This window comes from Protomyctophum bolini, assembly GCF_963924005.1.
Source record: "Protomyctophum bolini genome assembly, chromosome: 9".
Classification (NCBI taxonomy): Eukaryota; Metazoa; Chordata; class Actinopteri; order Myctophiformes; family Myctophidae; genus Protomyctophum; species Protomyctophum bolini.
Genome location: NC_137870.1, coordinates 33,358,439 through 33,378,418, shown reverse-complemented (window position 1 = coordinate 33,378,418; position 19,980 = coordinate 33,358,439). Strand labels below are relative to the sequence as shown.

Sequence of the window (19,980 nt, the reverse complement as noted above, 5' to 3'; positions counted from 1 at the left end):
TTGATGAGTAACAGTGTGTGCTGCTACTGTACATGATATTTAGAAATGTTGAATGATAAACAGGGAATTTTATTTAGAAGAATTCACTTAATAATCTTTAGAACTTAAGGCTATATTCATCAAAGTGAGCAATTAAGTTTGAGGCAGCCTTCTTCCCCCTTGCCACTAAACGTACCCTCAAGAACATAGACTCAGTCTTATCAGATGCTGCTGTGATTATAAGTGTTTTCCAAGAGCTTTGCAGTTTGTGCCAAGTACGTTGGCACAAGATAATGACGCTATCAGGAAATTGCCCATAATTTTTCCACAATCAAGTTTTGTAAACTTAGCTGTTCCTGTTGTGCCAACAGATGCCACATAGAAACGGATATGGACTAAACATGAAACATGAATTAGCAACAGATGATAGGTTAATTTTGCAAATATGATGATGTGTGTGCATGGCATAATGGATGCACTGCATGCATTATAATTATATAATGTTAAAAACATCAAACCTTGTGCATTCAATATTTTTGGAACGTTGAAACATTTAACACTCATAAAGTAACATGTTGATTGGCCGATTGAATATATTTAAATTAGAATGTTCACCCTGGACATGCAACCCTCTGAGATGTTTACGCTGATTGAAATCACATCATTCTCAAACACCATAGTTAGATGTTGCTAGGCAATAGCAGCTTGCGGTCTACGCAGGCCCAGACAGATACACAGTAGCTCCAAATGGTAGCCTACACTAGGGACACACCCACACTTATTGTACACACGGGGACAAAGACTGCATAATCTGCCCTTAATATAAAATACCTTAATTGTACCTTTATAACGGGCACATTCCTTGTCAAATTATTGACATAATGTATAGGACTGATAGAACTCGCAGGCTATAGCCCTGTGCCTTTGCCACTGGGTTATATAGATAGCCTGTGTTTTTGTCCTGACTCCTGACATGCATTAGATTAGATTACAACAATTAGCCTCATCTCTGACTCTGACAATGTGACAGAATGCCAACTTGCCAAGTGTCAATAACAATGACACTATTGTATTGAAATTCCGAACGATCTTACCATTTCATTTGTTTGGCTCCCATTCTTGTTTGGTTGTAGCTCCTACCCTCCCATACAGGCAGTGCCCTCCATCTGGGTGATGCCCTGCTTCTCAGTCAGGACCACAGCCCAAACAACAAACAGTAGGCAGGGAGCAACCCTACGATTATCCACCACGTCCCACGCCACGCACTGTGTTGAATCTGAAGTAACACACGTTCAAAAACTCCCCAGCAGCATATTCATCCTACAGCATTAAGACAAAAAATCACACTGGAGTCAGGCTTGAGTCCTGCTTGGCTCGTGACAGTAGACAGAGAGGGTTGGTGCTCAGCACCACCATCGGCTGAATTCTGCCTGGTTTCTCATTGCACTCGCCTTGTTGTTGAGCTCACTAGCTCCCATTCACGAACACAATGTTTTTGTTCCTTGTGAGTGAGAACTGATCCGGCTCTTGTTGTAGACTACATCTTTTTTGTGCCCCTTCCCTCTGGCTCCTTTACTCCTTCCTTACACCCTCCCTCCTTCTCTCTTTCCAGCACTGTCGCACTGGTTTTTTCATCAGCCCGTCCCACTGTCGGTGAGCGTGAGCGGGGTGTCAGACATGTCTCTACCCTCCCCCTCACGTACCTCCTTCTTCTGTCCGTCTCCGCTTTCACACGAAGGAGGTGCCCACTGCCGAGGGTCGGAGGGTGCACTTTCTCTTCTTATTGTGGTTTGTGTCACTGCAGCTGCTGAACTGAAGAAATGCTAACGCAATAAACGCATTCAGAATCAGAACATATAAATAAAAATTTCATGAAAATGGGCCACGTTTCTCAAACCCTTCCAGCAAAAGCCATTTTTGTTTCAGAAATTGAGGGTTTGCGTGGAAGTCAAGCCACACCAAACAAGTTGGAACATGTGGGAGCTAATGATTTATTCGCACGAGGTTATACATAGGCCTACTTGAATAACCAGAGCAGGATAATATAAAACGCTCAAGGGTACATGTTCATTTTTTCACATATGTAGCCATTGAGTCATTCATCCATGATCTCATAAATATAAAATGGTTATTAAACATAAATTGAAACTGCATGCGCTTGCATATTGAATCTGTCAGTAAAACAACTAAAACCAAACTATGGGAAATATAGCATATTATACAGCAGGCAACAGCACAGGGTTTTGTTTAAGTGGAATGCAGGCTACTATTTTGGAAGGATGATGGTTGAGCAATGAGCAGACTATCTTATTATGTTAGCAAATTGGTACTATCAGCAAGAGTCCCATTGTTCTCCATTTGCCAGCTTTTACGTGTGTCGACTCTAAAACTCGCTCGCCTAAAACTATGTAGAGCACAATCAACAATATATCTCTGCTGTCGGACAGAAACCAACTCCAAACATTTTCAGGAAATTAAGAAAACTTTATATTTTTAAAACGGAGCAATGGTAGCCTACTAACTCATCATTGGTAAGTAGCCTACTTGCCAAGTTGTATGGGAGATGGGGTGGAGTCAGATAGTTTAGTCAGATCCAATGGAGTTAGCTGGTTTTGTCAGAACTAGCAACCTTCCGATATCAAGTCCGCTCCGCAAACCGTGCGGCTGGTAGCTGGTCTTTACTGGTCAAATGGGTGGACTGACCAACAAGGACCAGCTTACCATCTGAATTTAGCAGGTCAGATGGACAGACCAGCAAAGAAAAAATAGTCTATGAACAGGTTGAAAAGTATCTTGCCACAAAAAAAATAATATACGAATACCAATCTGGCTTCAGAACATCCCACTCCACTGACTTGACTCCTCTATTTGAGCGACCACATCAAACACAAGGTGGATGCTGGCAAATACTGTGGCATGGTCATGCTGGACCTCCAAAAGGCTTTTGACACCGTGAACCACTCCATACAGGTTAACAAGCTAAAAGCAATTGGTTTTGATAGCACATCAGTGAGCTGGATGCAATCCTACCTGGAGGGGAGAGAACAGATGCAGGTGTAGGTGGACGGAACACCCAGATTCGGCACAAACAAGGAACTAGACTAATTATTTTCGCTCATATGCCACCAAAATGTGGAACACCCTACCAACACTTAGAGTCATTAAGACATGCAAATCCCTTGACTCCTTCAAATGCGCTCTCTCATAGGGCACCTATGGACGGCTACAATAACTGGCCCCCATAAAAGCTGACCCCCCCCCCTTTTTACCTCCTCTACAGGCCCGGATTGGACAGTCTGGCAATTCTGGCATATGCCAGAAGGGCTGGCCACTTGGCCAGTCATGGGGCCAGGGCTGAGCCAAAACAATACGAAAAAGTAATAAAAAAAGACATAGTAGCGTTTTGGGGAATTGGGGCCATCTTTGAGCCAGTGAAGACCACAAATGCCAGGGCCGATTTCCTGTGCCAGTCCGTGCCTGCTCCTCTATGACGATTTCCTGTCTTTGGCTAGAAGTGTATATTTGTATATATTTGATCAGATGGCTGGACAGACCAGCAAAGACCAGCTGATAAACTGGTCAAGTTGGTTAGATCTGTGGGTCGGGACCACAGATTAAGTGGTGATGACAGTGAAGTGATAATGCATTAAACATAGCAGTGGCACTGATATTTTACCTGCCTTGCTTTGTTTTGTTTTTTGTTTTCTTGAATTAAAGTTGTTCCTAGTGTTTCATGTAAACCGCTTTGGGTTATATTATATAAATCTAAGATATATATATATATATATATATATAGGCTATCTATTTTAACAAGTGTAAAGTTGTCACGTGGCCAAAAAGATGTGCGCACCAGCCAATGAAAAGATGTGGCCACCAAAGATGTGGCCACCAGCCAATCAAAAGATGCCACGTGATAACTTTACACTTGTTAAAGTAGATAGCCTATATATATATATATCTCTTAGATTTATATAATATAACCCAAAGCGGTTTACATGAAACACTAGGCACTTCAGCCCCGAGCTGAATTAAAACAGTTGCACTGTGTTTCTAAAAGTCGATTTGCTCGTCCATTGACAATGAATGGTACCCTGTATCTTTGCATCTGCCTGTGAACACACACCATTTGGCCTGCAGTACACCTTCCGTATGTCTCTGATCACATGACTCCAAATCCTAGACCTCCAGTTCTAATCTAGGCTATAAATGGAGGGACCTTTTTATTATTATTTCCACACAACTCTATGGTATATTAATGACATAGTTCAATGTTGAAAATGAGTGGTATTCCCCTTTAAATAAAGCCTTTTGCATCAGTCCTTAGGATTTGTTTCTCACTAGAATGTCGCATCCTGAAGAGCACCCAATTGCCTTGGAACAGTTTGGATTATCACTTTCATCCTTTTTGACCCAGTGCATAACTCCTCGTTTCTTTTTAATGACTTATTCACTTTGATCATGTTATGCATTATATTAATTGTATGATTTGCACATGAAAGAAGACGCCACATTCAATTTGGTTCAAGGTTGTGGCAAGTGAGCCCACTTCAAGACATACCAGTCTACAGACCATAAACCTAAGTTAAAGAGGTACCATTTCTTCAGCTACACAATATCTTTAACCATTAAGCCCACTTTTATACTCTCCAAAATTGTGAAAATAGCCTACCTATACAACTACAAGCCCACCGCTCACTATATTGTGATAGTGAACTTGTTTGAGAAAGGTTTACTTTAGAAATGTCACCCTTGATATGCAAGTTTGAAAGTGTTCAATCTGGAATTTAATTATTCTCAATACGCCAACTCTGTCATTCTTCTGGTTATTCTGACAATAACCAGAATACATTTGAGCCTTGAAACAAAATCTATTGAATATCAAATATGCTAGAGTCATCTAGATGAGTGTAGCTTAGGAAACTATTATTTCTTTCTCATATACAAAAAATACACAATCACAAAAATATATAATTTACAAAACAGTCAAATAGATTTATTTCTCACCTATGCCATAGATTTGCACAACAATGTTGGCTATGGCAAAAAAGTTAAAAATTTAAACTTAAAAGAGCAGACAAATTCTCATAATTGGTCAATAAAGTTGCATAATAAAACTGCTCTGATTTTCTTTTCTTTTGTCCTAAAATAAATGGTTTGTGGTGACACACAAAGTCAATAATCAAGCAGACTGATAGCCTACAGAGCTCTTAATGGAGTGTGGAAGACAGTCTGTCACAATATACTGTACACCGTACTTGAAGCCTCATCTATGGGTGGTATCAGTGTTACCAATGCCCACAGAAAGAAACAGCATGGAGAAACAATTCTGCACCGAAAACAAAAACAAAGGAACAGCCATGAGTTTCCTCTGTGGTTACCTGAGTCGGGTGAGTGTGTGTGATGTCCGTTTCATGCAGTAGAGCTGTCATGAGTGTTCTCTTCGTTTGCTCTCCGGATTTTCCTCTGTTTCCTTTGTGAGTCCAATTCAAAGTCTGAGCCTTTATTATAGTCCTGCTTTCGCTTCCTGCTAGAATGCGCTCTCTCTCTTTGTTGTTCATCGCTGTCTTCGGAGCTGCTGTCGTCTTCCTTTCCCTTGTGCTTCTCGCTCTTCTTGTGTTTGTGTTTAGTCCTTTTCCTCTTCTGCTTGCACTTGGAAGTCTTTGAATTGTCATCACTGCTGTCGCTATTCGTTTCTTCGAGTTTCCTTTGCCTTTTCTCCTCGTCCTCCTTATTTTTCTTTTTCTTCTTTCTGGATGATTTTTTGGAACCTTTAGACTTTTCTATGCTGGAGGACTTGCATTTCTTGATTTTGCGATGACCATTCCTCTTTGTTTCACTTGACTCTTTTCTGCAAACACAAGACACAGATAGAGCTTTATCCCTGAACTATAATAATATGATGCAGTGGCAGTGCTACAGTGAGTCTATACTACAGAATACTTCAAGCCAGAGAAAAACAGCCTAATGAGAAGCTATGTTGATGGATCAATAATTTACCCAGCAACATCAAAATTCAACCAAAAATAGTTTAGCTAGTGGTGGACAGTAAAGAAGTACATTTAATGAGTCTGTAATTTACTACTTGAGTATTTTTATACTTTTTTTTTCAAAGACATGGATTTGACTCAATACATTTCTAGGAAGGCTGTCAAGTAACTTCTGAATTTGATAGGTAACCAAATACAGAGTACAATTTAGGCATTTAGCAGACACTTAATCCAGATGTACTTACAGTAAGCAAGAACAACACATGGTAATACATCAAATAAATAAAGAGAATCAAGAATCATATGTAAGCTAAGAATCTAACATCCGTCTAACAGTAGAATACAGCGTCGAGTCTAGGGCAAGTGCTACAGGCTAAGATGGAGTCTTAAGAGGTAGGTTTTCAGACTACGGCGGAAGATTGGGAGTGAGTCTGCAGTTCTGATTACAACAGTTCATTCCATAGTTTTGGAGCCAGAAGGGAGAAGAGTCTGGGACGTGCGAAGCGTTGTCCTGTTTTTTTTAGTTAATGTTCTGCTAGCTTCCCTGGGTTGGCTGATCTGAGCGCGGGGGGTTACTTTGTAGGGTCCGATCAAACTTTGAAGATATGGGGGAGCCATACTTTTTGCTGCTTTGAAGGCCAGCATCAGAGTTTTGTACCCTGTGTGGGCAGCACCCGGGAGCCAGCAACCGGGAGCCAATGGAGGGAGGGGAGCAAACTAAACCGTTCAAGCCTGTGCTTCGTGACCGTATACAATATGCCACTGCCTTTGTTTTCAACCCAGCTTGGTGGCTCTTAGACTACTGGCCAATCACAGCTTGGCTTTCCTAGAACTGCGGTGATGTTCCCTCTCCCTGTACTTTCCCTACCTCTCTCTATCCTTGCTTTACTTCACCCCTCTCGCTCTCTCCTATTCACGGAGAAAAACAACACAGTGGCCAAAGACATTGCAGTGTGCCTTCATTCAAAATGTACGGACACATGATATTCACGGAGAAACAACAACAACATGGACACGTGGCGTTAGCGCTTAAATAAGTCCTTTCTTCTGATTGGATAAAATTGGAAACCAGTCCTGAACATGTATTTTATGTTCATTAAAGAGCTGGAGAGACAGGGAAACCCCGTTACTAAATAAAACACCCTATACTATATTGATCATTGCCTATAGAAATGATCAATATCAGAATATTGTTATTTAACAAATAGATTAACAAATTAAATATCACTTACTAGATTAACTCAAGTACATTTTTGACTTAGCTAATTTCACTTGTAGTTGAGGAATATTTGACCAAGAGTTTCGATCTATCCCTTTGACAAGTACTGGGGTTGATGCTTTCTCAACCACTGATTTTAACTTGATTTATTGTTTATATTTTCCACAGTGCAATCTCAACATCATTGTAATCAAGGGTCACTTCTTACCTATCACTTTTGAATTCCTCAGGATAAAGTTCCTTGAATCCACTATGTCCCCATCTGTTTTGTGAGAAATCAAATTAACTTGTCAGTTTCTAATCACATGGTACACTCACATCTGCCCAGTGATTCCCACCCAGAGACCTGAACGTGGGAACAGTGTTTACCTGTCAGGATCATTGGCCTCAAATTCATATAGTTTGCGAGACCAGTACCGAGCCTCTCTTTCATCAACATGGCCTGATGTAGATTCTCTTCTTCCACTTTTGTTTCTAGATTCTGACACTCGATCACAGTGCATGCTCCCCCTGAAAACCAAATAACACCACTCAATATATTGATTGTTCTGTCATGTTCTACAAAGGTTCATGTTCCACTTGCCCAAAAAGTAAATTGTCCATTTTCTATGATAAAATGCTAGGTAGAATTTGAATAACCGTTCAACTGTGTGATAAAAAAATGTTTGTGTGATAGGAACTTTTATTTTACATTAACCACTTGAACACTAATAGTAGATTGACTATTTTCGGCAAAGAGATTTGGTAGAGGGAGCAGATAAAGTATTGAGGTTTAAGTGGTTAACTGTCTGAAAATACACATCATCGGTGTTGGTGCCGTCAAACAAGTCTATAATATAAAGTTATTAAAAAAGACAGAAAAACGTGGAAGACCCCTGGCCTTAATCATTACTGTTAATTTGTGCATACCTAATAGATTCTGTGGCTGGAAAATGTGTTGGCTGTTTCTCCCAATTTCTCTGTTTCCACATCTCTGATTCCTCCTGGATCTGCAATGGGTCACACAGTTGACAGTAGTATGTCAGCGAGTACTCTCACACAAACATTACAACAACCCCCACCCCTCAGGCTCTCACACATCACCTTGTTGTGGGCGCCTGTATGGCGGATTACATTCCTGAGTAATATCTTTCCTATCGGCACTCCAGACATGGCAGCACCTGTTTACAGAGAAGATCAAAAGTTACAAACATCTGGTGCGAAAATAAAAACATCACAACCGCGTCCGCTTGTCCGAGTGTAGTTAATTATTCTACATACAATTCGCCTGAGTCGCTTCACCACTGAATAGCCGGGTATGCTAGTAGCTCATACAGGCTAACGGCTGCCGTTGACTAATGTACATTATGGTCAATCCGACGGAATTATGCCATGATAAAACACAAATAGATTCCCGTATCCGTTCAGATTTGAATACCGTGCATCAAAACTACTACTTACTTGGTTGAATTACTGGCCCGCGTGTGTACAATTAATAATTATCACGTTATTCGCTAGCCCCAATATGTTCCCTGAGCACTACGCTCATTCTGGTTATTCGCGTGCTGTACGCGAGCTGGCGTAGTACTGTACGTGTCGTGAAGTTGTTGTTGTGTTCTTTTTCTTTCTTGTCTTGAGTGTACTTCCGGTTCCGTTGACATTGCTCCGCCCATAAGGCGAGCTCTTATTGGCCAGTGCAGACTGCAGAGTAGTCGTTGGATGGATTCTATGTCAATAATGAGCTAAACCCTCGCGTCATCAGTCCAGATCTCAGAACTGAGCGTCAATCTCTTGGTAACGCCCCGCCTGCCTCTGATTGGCCTGGTCTCGACCATAGAGTAATAAAAGGATAGAGACCGAACCGGAGCGTAGTCTTGTGTGGTCTATATAACTATTACTCCGTGGTGGGAAAATAATACAAGAGAATGACAGCTTGGCACTAACTTACCGTATACGTTTTTATTTTTGTAGAAGAGCCAAACTAATATTGTTTATGCCGTTTGCGTTGATTGAATACACGTGTATTTGGGTGTGTAGGCCTACTTCTAAATAAAGTTTAGTGTTGATTATCGTGTATTAATCTAATTATAGTAAACTAATACTATTATACCAAAAAGGATAAAGATGAAGGAAAAAGAGACCTTTTTACAATTTACAATTTACAATAATGTTTCACGTTTACACATACAAATAGTCCTACATTACACAATAATAATTGGGTGTGTTCTAAATAAAGTTTATTTAGACACACCCAAATCATATTACGGTGTAGGCTACATGTTCAAATATCATTCAATCAAAGCAAACGGCATAAACAATATTAGTTTGCCTCTTCTACAAAAATAAAGCATAAGCCAGGCAGTTCTCTTCCTCTTGTATACCAATACCTAGGCTACTAATATAGGTAACAGGTCATCTCGCCTCTTTGCCAGATCGCCAGCTCAGTGGACACTAGACAGTCAAGACGGGCACACGGAAGCCAAAGTCGGAATTCAGCATCAATTAAGTGCAGACTTATGTTGACTGCTAAAACTCCACTGACCTATATAGTCGTCATAAGAATACATGAACAGTCGTTCTGTAAACAACGTAGTGGACGGTTCAGAGGTCACCAGATTTGTGAGTCCGACCATTCCGAGGTCTCGGACTGGTTCCGACTAGGTTGTTGTAGACTGCTCCGTAATGTTTACCCTTCGTAACAAACTATAGATGTCAGGGCAATATGCCTGCATTCACCACTTAAGGGGGAATAAATACCACTCATTTTCAACATTGAACTATTGTCATTAATATACCATAGAGTTGTTTTGTGGAAATAATCAAAAAGTCGCCTCCCCCCCTTCTGTGTAGCCTAGAACTGGAGGTCTAAATTGGGGTCATGATCAGTGACATACGGAAGGTGTATACTGCAGGCCAAAAAGTACACCTTTGCTATGTCACTGATCACATGACCCCAAGTTCTAGACTTCCAGTTCTACTTATTTCCACACAACTCTAAGGTATATATTCATGACATAGTTCAATGTTGAAAATGAGTGGTATTCCCCTAAGCTAAAAGTCTGTACTTTTATTTGGGCTGTTTTTCTTTTAGGTCATGGATAACAGAATGAATCATTTTAGCCTTTTGGGACACAGCCACAGGCTATGTAAAAATAGCAACATTCAAACCTTACATTGACCTTGAACTGCTGAGGCATGTCTAGAATATGATTTCATAACTGATAAATAATGTCAACTACTTTGTATACATTCACTATTTTTAGACTACATTGTGAATCCACCAAACAATGAAAATAAAATATCTTTGAAACTTTTTAAATACCAACCAAAGAATTTTCAAATTAAACATAGTGGAAAAGAAAAAAAAGTCAGTTGGTTGAATATCACAACGATCCTTAATGTAGGGTAGAGAGGTTAGTTATATGTAGCAGTTGGTTGACTAACCCTCTATTGAAGTTATTGCTAATCCAACACCAAATAAGCGTATAGTTAATTAAGCAAAATATGACATTATGGGCCTATGATCATCCGAACTAATGACACAATCCAAACCCAGAGTTCTGCTTGATTCTTTCAGTGTCAAGACCGTTGTCAAGGAATATGATTTGGGGCAGATTGAGCCAACATTCTCAATGCCATGCCATATAGATAGATGAGGGGATGATTATGAAAAAAAGCATCCCCTCCTTATCTATCTATCTATCTATCTATCTACCTACCACCCAACATCGACTTATGCAGGCATACAGTACATAGGATTTGACAAAAATGGACACTTACCTCACTTGTAGCAGAACATTCTTCTGTTTAGCTGGTCATTGAAATATGCAAGAAATATACTGCTTCTATAATAGCTCCACAAGATATTACATGACAAATTACCTAATAGAAGAAATGTAGTATTTTCCTCCCCAAATTCTCCATACTGGTAGAATCAACTGTGGCACAGCTGTAGTATAGAAGATCATGGCATGGCCTATCTCAGGAGAAGTTGATCAGAACTGATAAGATGCATGTTGATCAGGATTTTAGTTAGGACAAGTGGCAGGTCTTGAGTTTTGTTGAAATAATTAATGATTAGTGTGCCTGTGAACACAGAAGATTAATATTTAATATTCTATAAACACAGACAACCCACATCGAGCTTTAGAACTGCCACCCCTGCCAGTGAACAAGGGGAATTTATTTCTATTTTCCCAAAACACCAAAGCTCAGAGCTGAATGTGTGACCCTGTCATGCTCCATCCCCCCTGCCAAAACATGACGGTGGTCCTTTCAAGAGAGAATCAGGTGTGCCTGGAGGGGTTTCAGCGAGGCGTCAAATCTCAGCAGCCTCAGCTTCAGAGTTATCCGTATTCTTAATAGTATGTATTTGAATTCCAATGTCTAGCTGCTAGATGCAAACAAAAGCCATGGATTTGAAGCTAGGGATCAAGATTTGATACACTGAGAATATATTATCAGCATTTCCTTTTATCTCATACCTCAAGACCTTGAATTACATCAATGTGTTGACAGGAAGTGTGCTAGCCATGATAATACGTACCCAAGGCAGTATTCTCCTAACACCAACTGTGATAAACAAACCTACTAGTATAGACTTTGTTGTACTCTTTGAGTTTTGCTGCAACTGGGCCACCCTGACCAATTAAACATCGCGAAACCTGAGGGCTCCCAGATTTTGTATTTTTCAGGACAGCCAGGTAGAACTTCCTGCAGATAATTCAGAGCCAGCAAATTCTCAACTTTGAGTGTACATTTTGAGGACGTGGCTGTAAATTGTAATGCTCCTGGGACAGCTGGGGTGTAATTGAAAGGAAAAAGAAATCCTCCACCACAATACACATTCCACCAACGACCAAACGGCCCTCTCTATTTTGACGTTTTTGAGAGCGAAACTTTTTATTTAAGGTTAAATTAAACATGCCATAGATCTCCAGCTGGCAGCTAAATTAATGCATTAGTTCTTTGTCTCCACCTAGTGGGATTCAATCTGTAGTACACCTTTGACAACCCTTGGTTGGTTTGGTATTCATGACATTCAGGTAATAATCTGCCGTAATCCTCCCTAGTACGTTTGCCCTGGTTGTATTGGAGTGAACTCATTTTATTTAGGCCACTGAAAGGTCAGAGGACATCTCTTTGGCAGTCATGTATGTACTCCTTGAACCACAAAGAAAACACCATTGGGAGCACAAACAATACAGTTAACTCACACAAAAAATTTAATACCCTTTCATAAGGGTTAAGTGGTCCAAACGTTGACATACTAAATATAGGGGGAGGTGTGATGACACAGGTTTTTAATGTAAAAACTTGCAGCCAGCACCCAAATGCTTTGTAAAAAGTCATGTGACATATGACTTACTTACTTACATAGTTAGTACACATACATCAATGTTTTAATATACTTATATATGTCTTTTTTGTTGTCTTTTTATCTAGACCAGCCAGATACAGTACCGATTAATATCATACAGTCACATCAGGAACAATACCTATTAATATCGTACAGTCCAACCGTTAAGGAGGAATATCCACGGTTAACAGGTCCATCCTTGCTATGCTAACATTAGAAATCGGCATGTGTATACTTCTAGTATCTTTTTATTATTGTATAGACTGGTGGTTGATACTCCTTGTATCTCGTGTCTTCTGTGCAAAAGTTTGTGTCGTTTTTGTTTTTGTCTGAAAGAATCCAAAGAATGGTTGACATACATGATACCTGGCTGTTCACTTTACAGTGTGATGTAGTAGTTTGTTTGATTCTTTGTTTGTTTACCATCGTTTTTACCAATTAAAAAGAAAAACAGTCACATCCAAACGCCACACCCTTGGCATGTCATAGAAAAAAAGGGGAAATCAACAACTGAACGAAAAGCTCCCCGTAACAGAGTGGAGACAATGACAGAGAGGAGAGTTTATGACTACGGTGAGCAGCGTCCTCCATTCGTACATCTTTTAGAATAAGGCACTGCTGCATACAGAAATGACATGGTCAACGACCTCTCTGGGAGTAGGATGGGGAGGCAGGACATGACAGGAGAACGTGTTCTTCTCCAGCAATTCACGGAAAGTTTGCATGTGTGGATATATGCATGTGAGTGTATATAGTATGATGTGTACAGTCAATTGTGTGCTTGTGTATACAGTATGTTGATGTATGACTATGTATCTATGTTATGGGTGCATCTGGGTTCGCTTGTGAGTGCATACGTGTGTGTGTGTGTGTGTGTGTGTGTGTGTGTGTGTGTGTGTATTCGTGTGCTTGTGGCCATGGAGGCCGGACTACTCCTCTCAGACTGTGCTTTCCAGCATCCACTCAGTGCTGCTGAATGTAACTCTGCGATGAGCGAGCGGCGACGACTCCACGTTGATCTGGTTGGTGGACTTGTGCCACCTCGTCCTCGCTCTGCGCGGGTAACTGTGACTCTGAAATATGGAGTAATCGCCTCCGTCGAACGAGAACCTGTGCCTAGTTCGTGCCAGTTCATTGGGGAACAGCCCCAAATTGGCCAAGGTGCTCTTCTTGTCCTTGAGCCTCGGGGCCTCCTTAGTGCCAGCGTTGGGGCCTATGAGACACAGGGACATGGTGGAGCCGGTCAGGCTACTGTCCGTCTGCGTGTCCTCAGACGGGGGGCCAGAGCACTGTGCGTCCAGGCTGGTTCTCCTCTTCAGCCTGTCGGCGGCGAAGGGAGGCAGCTCCACCTGCAGGACGGACGTGGTGGCCGCCGCGTCCTCCCTCTTATCGCCGTCGATCCTCAGCACCAGCGCCATGCACTCCCGTGGCGCCTGGGCCGCTTCGCGGAAGCCGTCCTCCTCGGACACCAGCTTGGAGGCGGAGTGCTGGAGCCTGTGCTGGCTGCCGTTGGTCTGAGAGTGCATGCTGGAGCTGACCTTGGCCTTGCCGCCGTCGTCGGGGCTGCCGTAGGCCTTGTAGCGGATCATGAGGATGATGATGAACACCAGCACGGAGGCCACGATGATCCCGCCGATGATGATGATCATCGTGCCGCCGAGGAACTGGCTGTGGATGAAGCGGCACTGGCTGACCTCGTTGGCCGTGTGGAACTGCACGCAGCCGACCACGCGGGTGGCCGTCAGCGACGTGATGCCGTCGTCGTACACCGCGAGCACGCAGAGGTCATACTCGCGCCCCGCGGCCAGGTCGTTGATCTGAAAGGTCTTACTGGTCGACGGGATCATCCTGCAGGGAGGATGGAACAAAAGTGGAGTGGTTAACTTACAACACAAGAAAGGACGTTTTAACCGCCATAGGTATGGAAACTGACGATGTTGAAGAAGCAATGACTTTCACAGTGCCTTCATACGCGGCCTACGGATAAGGTGGAAAATCAAAAGGGTTTACCTCTATGTTAGTCCACTTGCCAGCCCATAGAGCCCCATTGAGTACCCTAAAGTTTTATGTTAGAAATGTTGAGTATGGGTCCCCAGCATTTAGAAACTGCCGGATGCTAACTTGCATATGTTGGGCAATTTTCTTAATTAGCATAATACGCTGCAACATTAACATCCAATATAAGGCAACAGTAGCATATGGGACGGGTCAAACTAGGGGTTTTTCATGATTCTGAATCCATTGCAAGCATTAGTTTTGCAGTGGTGAAGTGGCTATGGCCAAATTTAGCCCAAGAAGTGGTTTTTGTGCAAAAATAATGCTTTCAATGGATTCAGAATCATGGAAAACCCCTAGTTTGACCCGTCACATGCTACTTAAAGCATAATGAAATTGAGAAAATGTTGCCTTATATTGGACGTTAATGGTACCCCAGCTAATTATGCTAATTATGAAAATTGCCCAACATAATGCAAGTTAGCATCCAGCAGTTTCTAAATGCTGGGGACCCATACTCAACATTTCTAAAATAAAACCTTAGGGTACTCAAAATGTCCGGGTCCAAATTCTGGCAAGCGAATATCATTATCCACGATGAAAATATAAAGGGGACGCCTTGGGACACAGCCCTGTAAGCTTTTGAAATATGTCACATGGTGTTGATATTTGTGGTTGACTTTTCTATTTATTTTACCTAACCAGGCATAATGGGGACTCTGTGTAATTTACTCCTCCGGTGTAAGCATGGTCTTGAGTGTTGTTTTGTCTTAAGGTGGTACATTATTACCTACAAGTGATTACCATCAAAGTGTTCCTTGAGGGGAAAGGTTTGTGTTTCTAATTATATTAATACAGATGGAATGGCCTTTTGCTCTGTGTTCAAAGAGTGTGAGCCTCGTAATCCTTGAAAATGCTAAAAACACTTGACCTTAGAACATTCCCACGACACCTAAATTGTTGTCATATCGTGTTGCATCTGTCCAGCAATCTGCCCCAACTCTTCTTGTGGTGTCATGAAATACAGCGATGCTTGCTCTACTTTCCCTTGTCACATCACAATTTACCTTTGTCATTTTGCTCTATACACGAAGATCGGATAGCCATTTCTCACTGTCACCTTACGCTGCACCACAGTGTCACCTAAGTCAACCACCATTAAATCTTCTGCCTTTTACTGAGATATTTGTCAGTATATCACATTGAATCAATGTTTGAGACATTGAAAACAGCGCATGTCCAAAAATGGCGCATGTCCAAAAATGGCGGTTAGAACAGTATGAATGGCTCACTGGGGAGCTTGAAGAAAAAAGGGCACAGAAGAAATTGCTTTGCTTTTTGTTACAATGAAAAAGAATAAAACGTTCAATAAGTTAAGTTGTTATAACCAACTGGTTAATAGGTTTTCCATTCTCTCTCTCTGTCTAATGATCTACTTGATGCAACTAAACATGTTGCCCATCTTTAATCACAATACTATACTGTACTGCATGTGTGCAATTATGTCATGACAATTATAAAAGAAAATTTGAATGAATGACATAATGCAAAACAGAGGGCTTTCCATTTGATCACGCTTAATCGGTGCTGACAATTCCGACTAGTCTAGGGAACAGGGGTAGGCTATTATGTACCTGTCCACCACCATGGAGTCTAGGGGTTCCAAATCCAATCCACCATTTAATCTAGCTTGCCGAGCATCTACCAACACAATTGGCCATGTTCGGGGAAGTCAACACAAGCACGGTGGGCAATCTTTGTCACTTTGGGGCGATGCCTGTCAGTAGGGGGTGTTCAACGGGAGGAGGTGCTGTGCCCTCCGGTGGGGGCTCCTCACTGGCAGGTGAGCCAGTGAGGAGTACAACAGTACATCCTCCCGGTGGGGGCTCCTCACTGGCAGGTGAGCCAGTGACGAGTACAACAGTACGTCCTCCCGGTGGGGGCTCCTCACTGGCAGGTGAGCCAGTAGGGTACAACAGTACGTCCTCCCGGTGGGGGCTCCTCACTGGCAGGTGAGCCAGTAGGGTACAACAGTACGTCCTCCCGGTGGGGGCTCCTCACTGGCAGGTGAGCCAGTGAGGAGTACAACAGTACATCCTCCCGGTGGGGGCTCCTCACTGGCAGGTGAGCCAGTGGGGTACAACAGTACGTCCTCCCGGTGGGGGCTCCTCACTGGCAGGTGAGCCAGTAGGGTACAACCAGCAGTGACAAACCACAGAAATTAATGTGGGGAGGATTAATTGAACAAGAATTGGCTACTCCAAATTTAAGAAGAAGAAAAAAAGAACAAATGAAATTCTATTTAATGCTCATGCATCTACACAACATGGGATCTATATGGCATCCCCATTGAGTTTATAATAATCTATCATGCCACTAAAGCAGATGGTTATTCCAGATGGCTCACGTATTCTCTAATGTAAGGGTGGGATTCCACCCTTTACCCCCCTCCCCCCCCCCCCCCAATCGCACGCGTGTGCACGCACACACACACAAATGTGACTCACCTGTAAACCAAAGTGTCATCTGCAGTGCTGTTATACTGAATTTGATACATCCGGATACCGGGGATGTGCCGCTCAGATGGCCAACGGATCACAGTGGAGGATGACGTCAGTTCAGTGACCATCACTCTCTTGTCCTGCTTGTCGTGGCCCTTAGTGTCATTTCCAGATTTGGAGGAGGTGGTTATGTCCGACAGGCCGGGGTCCTCGCGCATGTGAGCCGTGTTGTTGACAAACAGCGGCAGGGGGATCATGTTGATCTCAACAGCAGCCGTGGCGATGCCAGCCGCGTTGGAAGCCACACAATTGAAGGCCCCGCTGTCCTTCAGAGTTGTGATGAGGATATCAAGTGTGCCGTTCGCATACAGGACGGTGCGGGTGGAGTTGTGCACCAGCTTGCCGTCTGGTGATCGCCAGTGGATGTCTGGATCGGGGTCTCCCATGGCTTTACATTTGAGGGTGACCCCCTGACCTTCCATCACATACGGCTTGGTGGAAATATGTTTGGTGATCAGTGGAGGCTCACATATGAACTCCTCCTCCTGAATGGACCAGAAGTACTTGTCCATGAGATGGTCCGGTGAGGCGCAGGTCTCCAGGTCGTCCTCCCTAGTCAGCCTGCGGAGCCACAGCAGCTCACAGTTGCAGTGGAGTGGGTTCCCTCCGAAGCTCACCGCCAGAGTGGAGGCCAGGACCTGGGCATGCTGGAACAGGCTGTCTGGAGGCAGCTTGTGCAGCCTGTTGGAGGTCATGTCCAAACGGACCAGCTTGGTGAGGAGTGTGAAGGTCCCTGCTTCAATATGATCGATCAAATTGTGGTCCAGAGTGAGCGTGTTCATGTTAGTCATTCTCCCTATGGCCTCCCAGGGCAGGTTTCTCAGGTTGTTGTTGGACAAGTCCAGATCCTCAATGGTGGACACAAATTCGTCAAAGGCAGTGGACGCCACAGCGTGGATCTGGTTGTTTCCTAGGATGAGGTGGCGCAGATTGATTAAGCCTTTGAAGTGGTCACTCTTGATAACGCTGAGGCGGTTGCCATCCATGTGCAGGGCTCGCAGGGAACGCAGGCCGAGAAAGGCGAGGGGAGTGATTTGGCTGATGGTGTTCCGAGACAGCGTGAGGTGGACCAGGCTGGTCATGTTGAAAAAGTCTTTCCTGCGGATGACCGTGATGAAGTTGTCGGTGAGGCGAAGCTCCACGGTCTTGCGGTCGATGGTGGGGGGTACGAAGAGGAGGCCGGTCTTGGCGCAGAGCAGAGTCAGAGTTGGGGAGAGGTGTTGACAGATGCAGCGTCCGGGGCAACTGTAGCCCTTAACTAACACTGCACACAGCAGCACAGACAGGACCAGCCGCTCCATTGTTGATCAGATACCAGTTCCTACACAGGAGACAGAGACAGATAAGTTACAAAAAAAATAACAGAAGAAATGGAGCTCTGGTTTCTTGAATAACATCGTAGCTTATAGAGCAGGCTGCCAAACTGGAGTCAGGCCAGGTTTATTGAGACTGTCCAACACAGTAACCATCACAAAAATGTTATGGAGCTTTTCTGAAAGAATGGCGCATGGGTCGATGATGAAAGAAAGGCAGCACCGCAATGCTGAATCACAACCATCATTCTCTGTATCCGTTCTGGAATGCATATTAAATGATTTATGCAACTTGTTTTCTACATCACCAGATTTGTCACTGAACAATATAATAAATTGAATGATCATAACATGATGCGTTAAGCCTATACACTACGTGAAATAAAGCTTTAGTTTTGTGTCCATTTGATCTCCATATCAGCAAAGAGAATTAAAAGGAGAAAAGGGCAATTGTCAGCACTGCTCAATGATTGATATGACCTTTTCATGCCATCTCCGCTCCTTATGCTTCTGAAATGTGCACTATGAATTAGACACGAGTCTGACAAGTGGGCTAAATCATGGCAACAAAAAGTGAAGGTGAGAAAAAAGGGGGCAGACTCCTTGGTTTTAAATCTGTCGGACTGGAGGCATTATTGGGTGCCTGTGGAGTTGAGGAGGATGTACAGATCCTCTGATACCCATTTAGAGTATTGATTCCAAGTCTCTGCACGGCACACAGGTCTGCAGTGCAGACTGCAGAATGTGATCCTTGGGCGTAATAACCACACCAAAAAACCCTGGCGGAACACAATCTTTGATGCCTGCCACATCGACAGTGGCTTCGCCCTCTTTGGTATCAGTCCAGATTGTCGATGCATTAACCTTCAGTGTTCATCAGAAAATCTATCAAGACACCCATTCTTACAAAGTTTATGTAAAATGACAGTGCATCTGACTGAATAGTTTTCTTTCTATGCAAGCTTCTGGCCCTTTGCTTGTTTTAAGATTTGTTGTTGCCATCCATGCATAACATCAGATCTCTCAGTGGATCAATGAAAGGAAAGATCAAGTTGTTGCAAATGAATAGTTTTATTGCATAGCATTTGCATTATTGGCATTGCATAACATTTTGGCGATTAGACTCCAATTGCATTTATTGAATAAGATTAGCTATTAATAGGGAGAGCCCCAAAGACGTTAGTACATTTTGTAATGATCATGCATGTGTGGGATGAGCAGCACAGCTGATTATGTGGAGTATGAGGGAAATGAGCCAAATTGACCTGGCAAAGTAAAACTGTGTATTCTCCTGTTGGTAATATATTGACTCAATTGGCACCTGATTGGCAGCTCGGTCAAATGCAATCACGGTGGCTGACTTGCAACGGATACTGGATGAGGGATGGAATATCCCACAGCATGTGGGCTTGGGTGTTTATTTATAACGGTAGACTGGGTTGGGATGGAGTTGCTTTGCAGGCTGCTGATCCGGTCTAGATCTAGACACTAGAGCGCATACGGAAACGATGCACACGTACTTGTCTGTACGTGTGAAGTATCAGATGTAGAATGGCGGGCCTTAAACTGTCTGGAACGCAGAACAAAC

The 19,980-nt window shown here is 43.0% G+C and overlaps 3 protein-coding genes across 3 annotated transcripts in view; all 3 read right to left on the bottom strand.

Annotated features, from left to right (window-relative positions):
- LOC308321830 (dixin-A-like) overlaps nucleotides 1-19,980 on the bottom strand; it is a gene marked incomplete at its 5' end in the record, with an annotated part of 169,414 nt that overhangs the window by 12,056 nt on the left and 137,378 nt on the right.
- On the bottom strand, nucleotides 4,948-8,763 carry nkapd1 (NKAP domain containing 1). Its single transcript, XM_080772439.1, has 6 exons — nucleotides 8,626-8,763; nucleotides 8,269-8,345; nucleotides 8,095-8,174; nucleotides 7,555-7,695; nucleotides 7,394-7,447; nucleotides 4,948-5,827 (listed from the first exon to the last, which is right to left on the bottom strand). Exons 2-6 carry the CDS (start codon nucleotides 8,335-8,337, stop codon nucleotides 5,389-5,391), a joined length of 783 nt encoding a protein of 260 aa, XP_080628565.1. The 5' UTR covers nucleotides 8,338-8,345; nucleotides 8,626-8,763; the 3' UTR covers nucleotides 4,948-5,388.
- The window catches only part of lrfn1 (leucine rich repeat and fibronectin type III domain containing 1), a 129,068-nt gene continuing 121,510 nt past the window's right edge, over nucleotides 12,423-19,980 (bottom strand). The window contains exons 4-5 of the mRNA XM_080772803.1: nucleotides 17,026-18,400; nucleotides 12,423-14,371 (exon numbers count right to left, since the gene is read on the bottom strand). Coding sequence (XP_080628929.1) covers nucleotides 13,462-14,371; nucleotides 17,026-18,380 — 2,265 coding nt within the window. The 5' untranslated portion in view covers nucleotides 18,381-18,400 and the 3' untranslated portion in view covers nucleotides 12,423-13,461. The remainder of the gene's footprint in view (nucleotides 14,372-17,025; nucleotides 18,401-19,980) is intronic.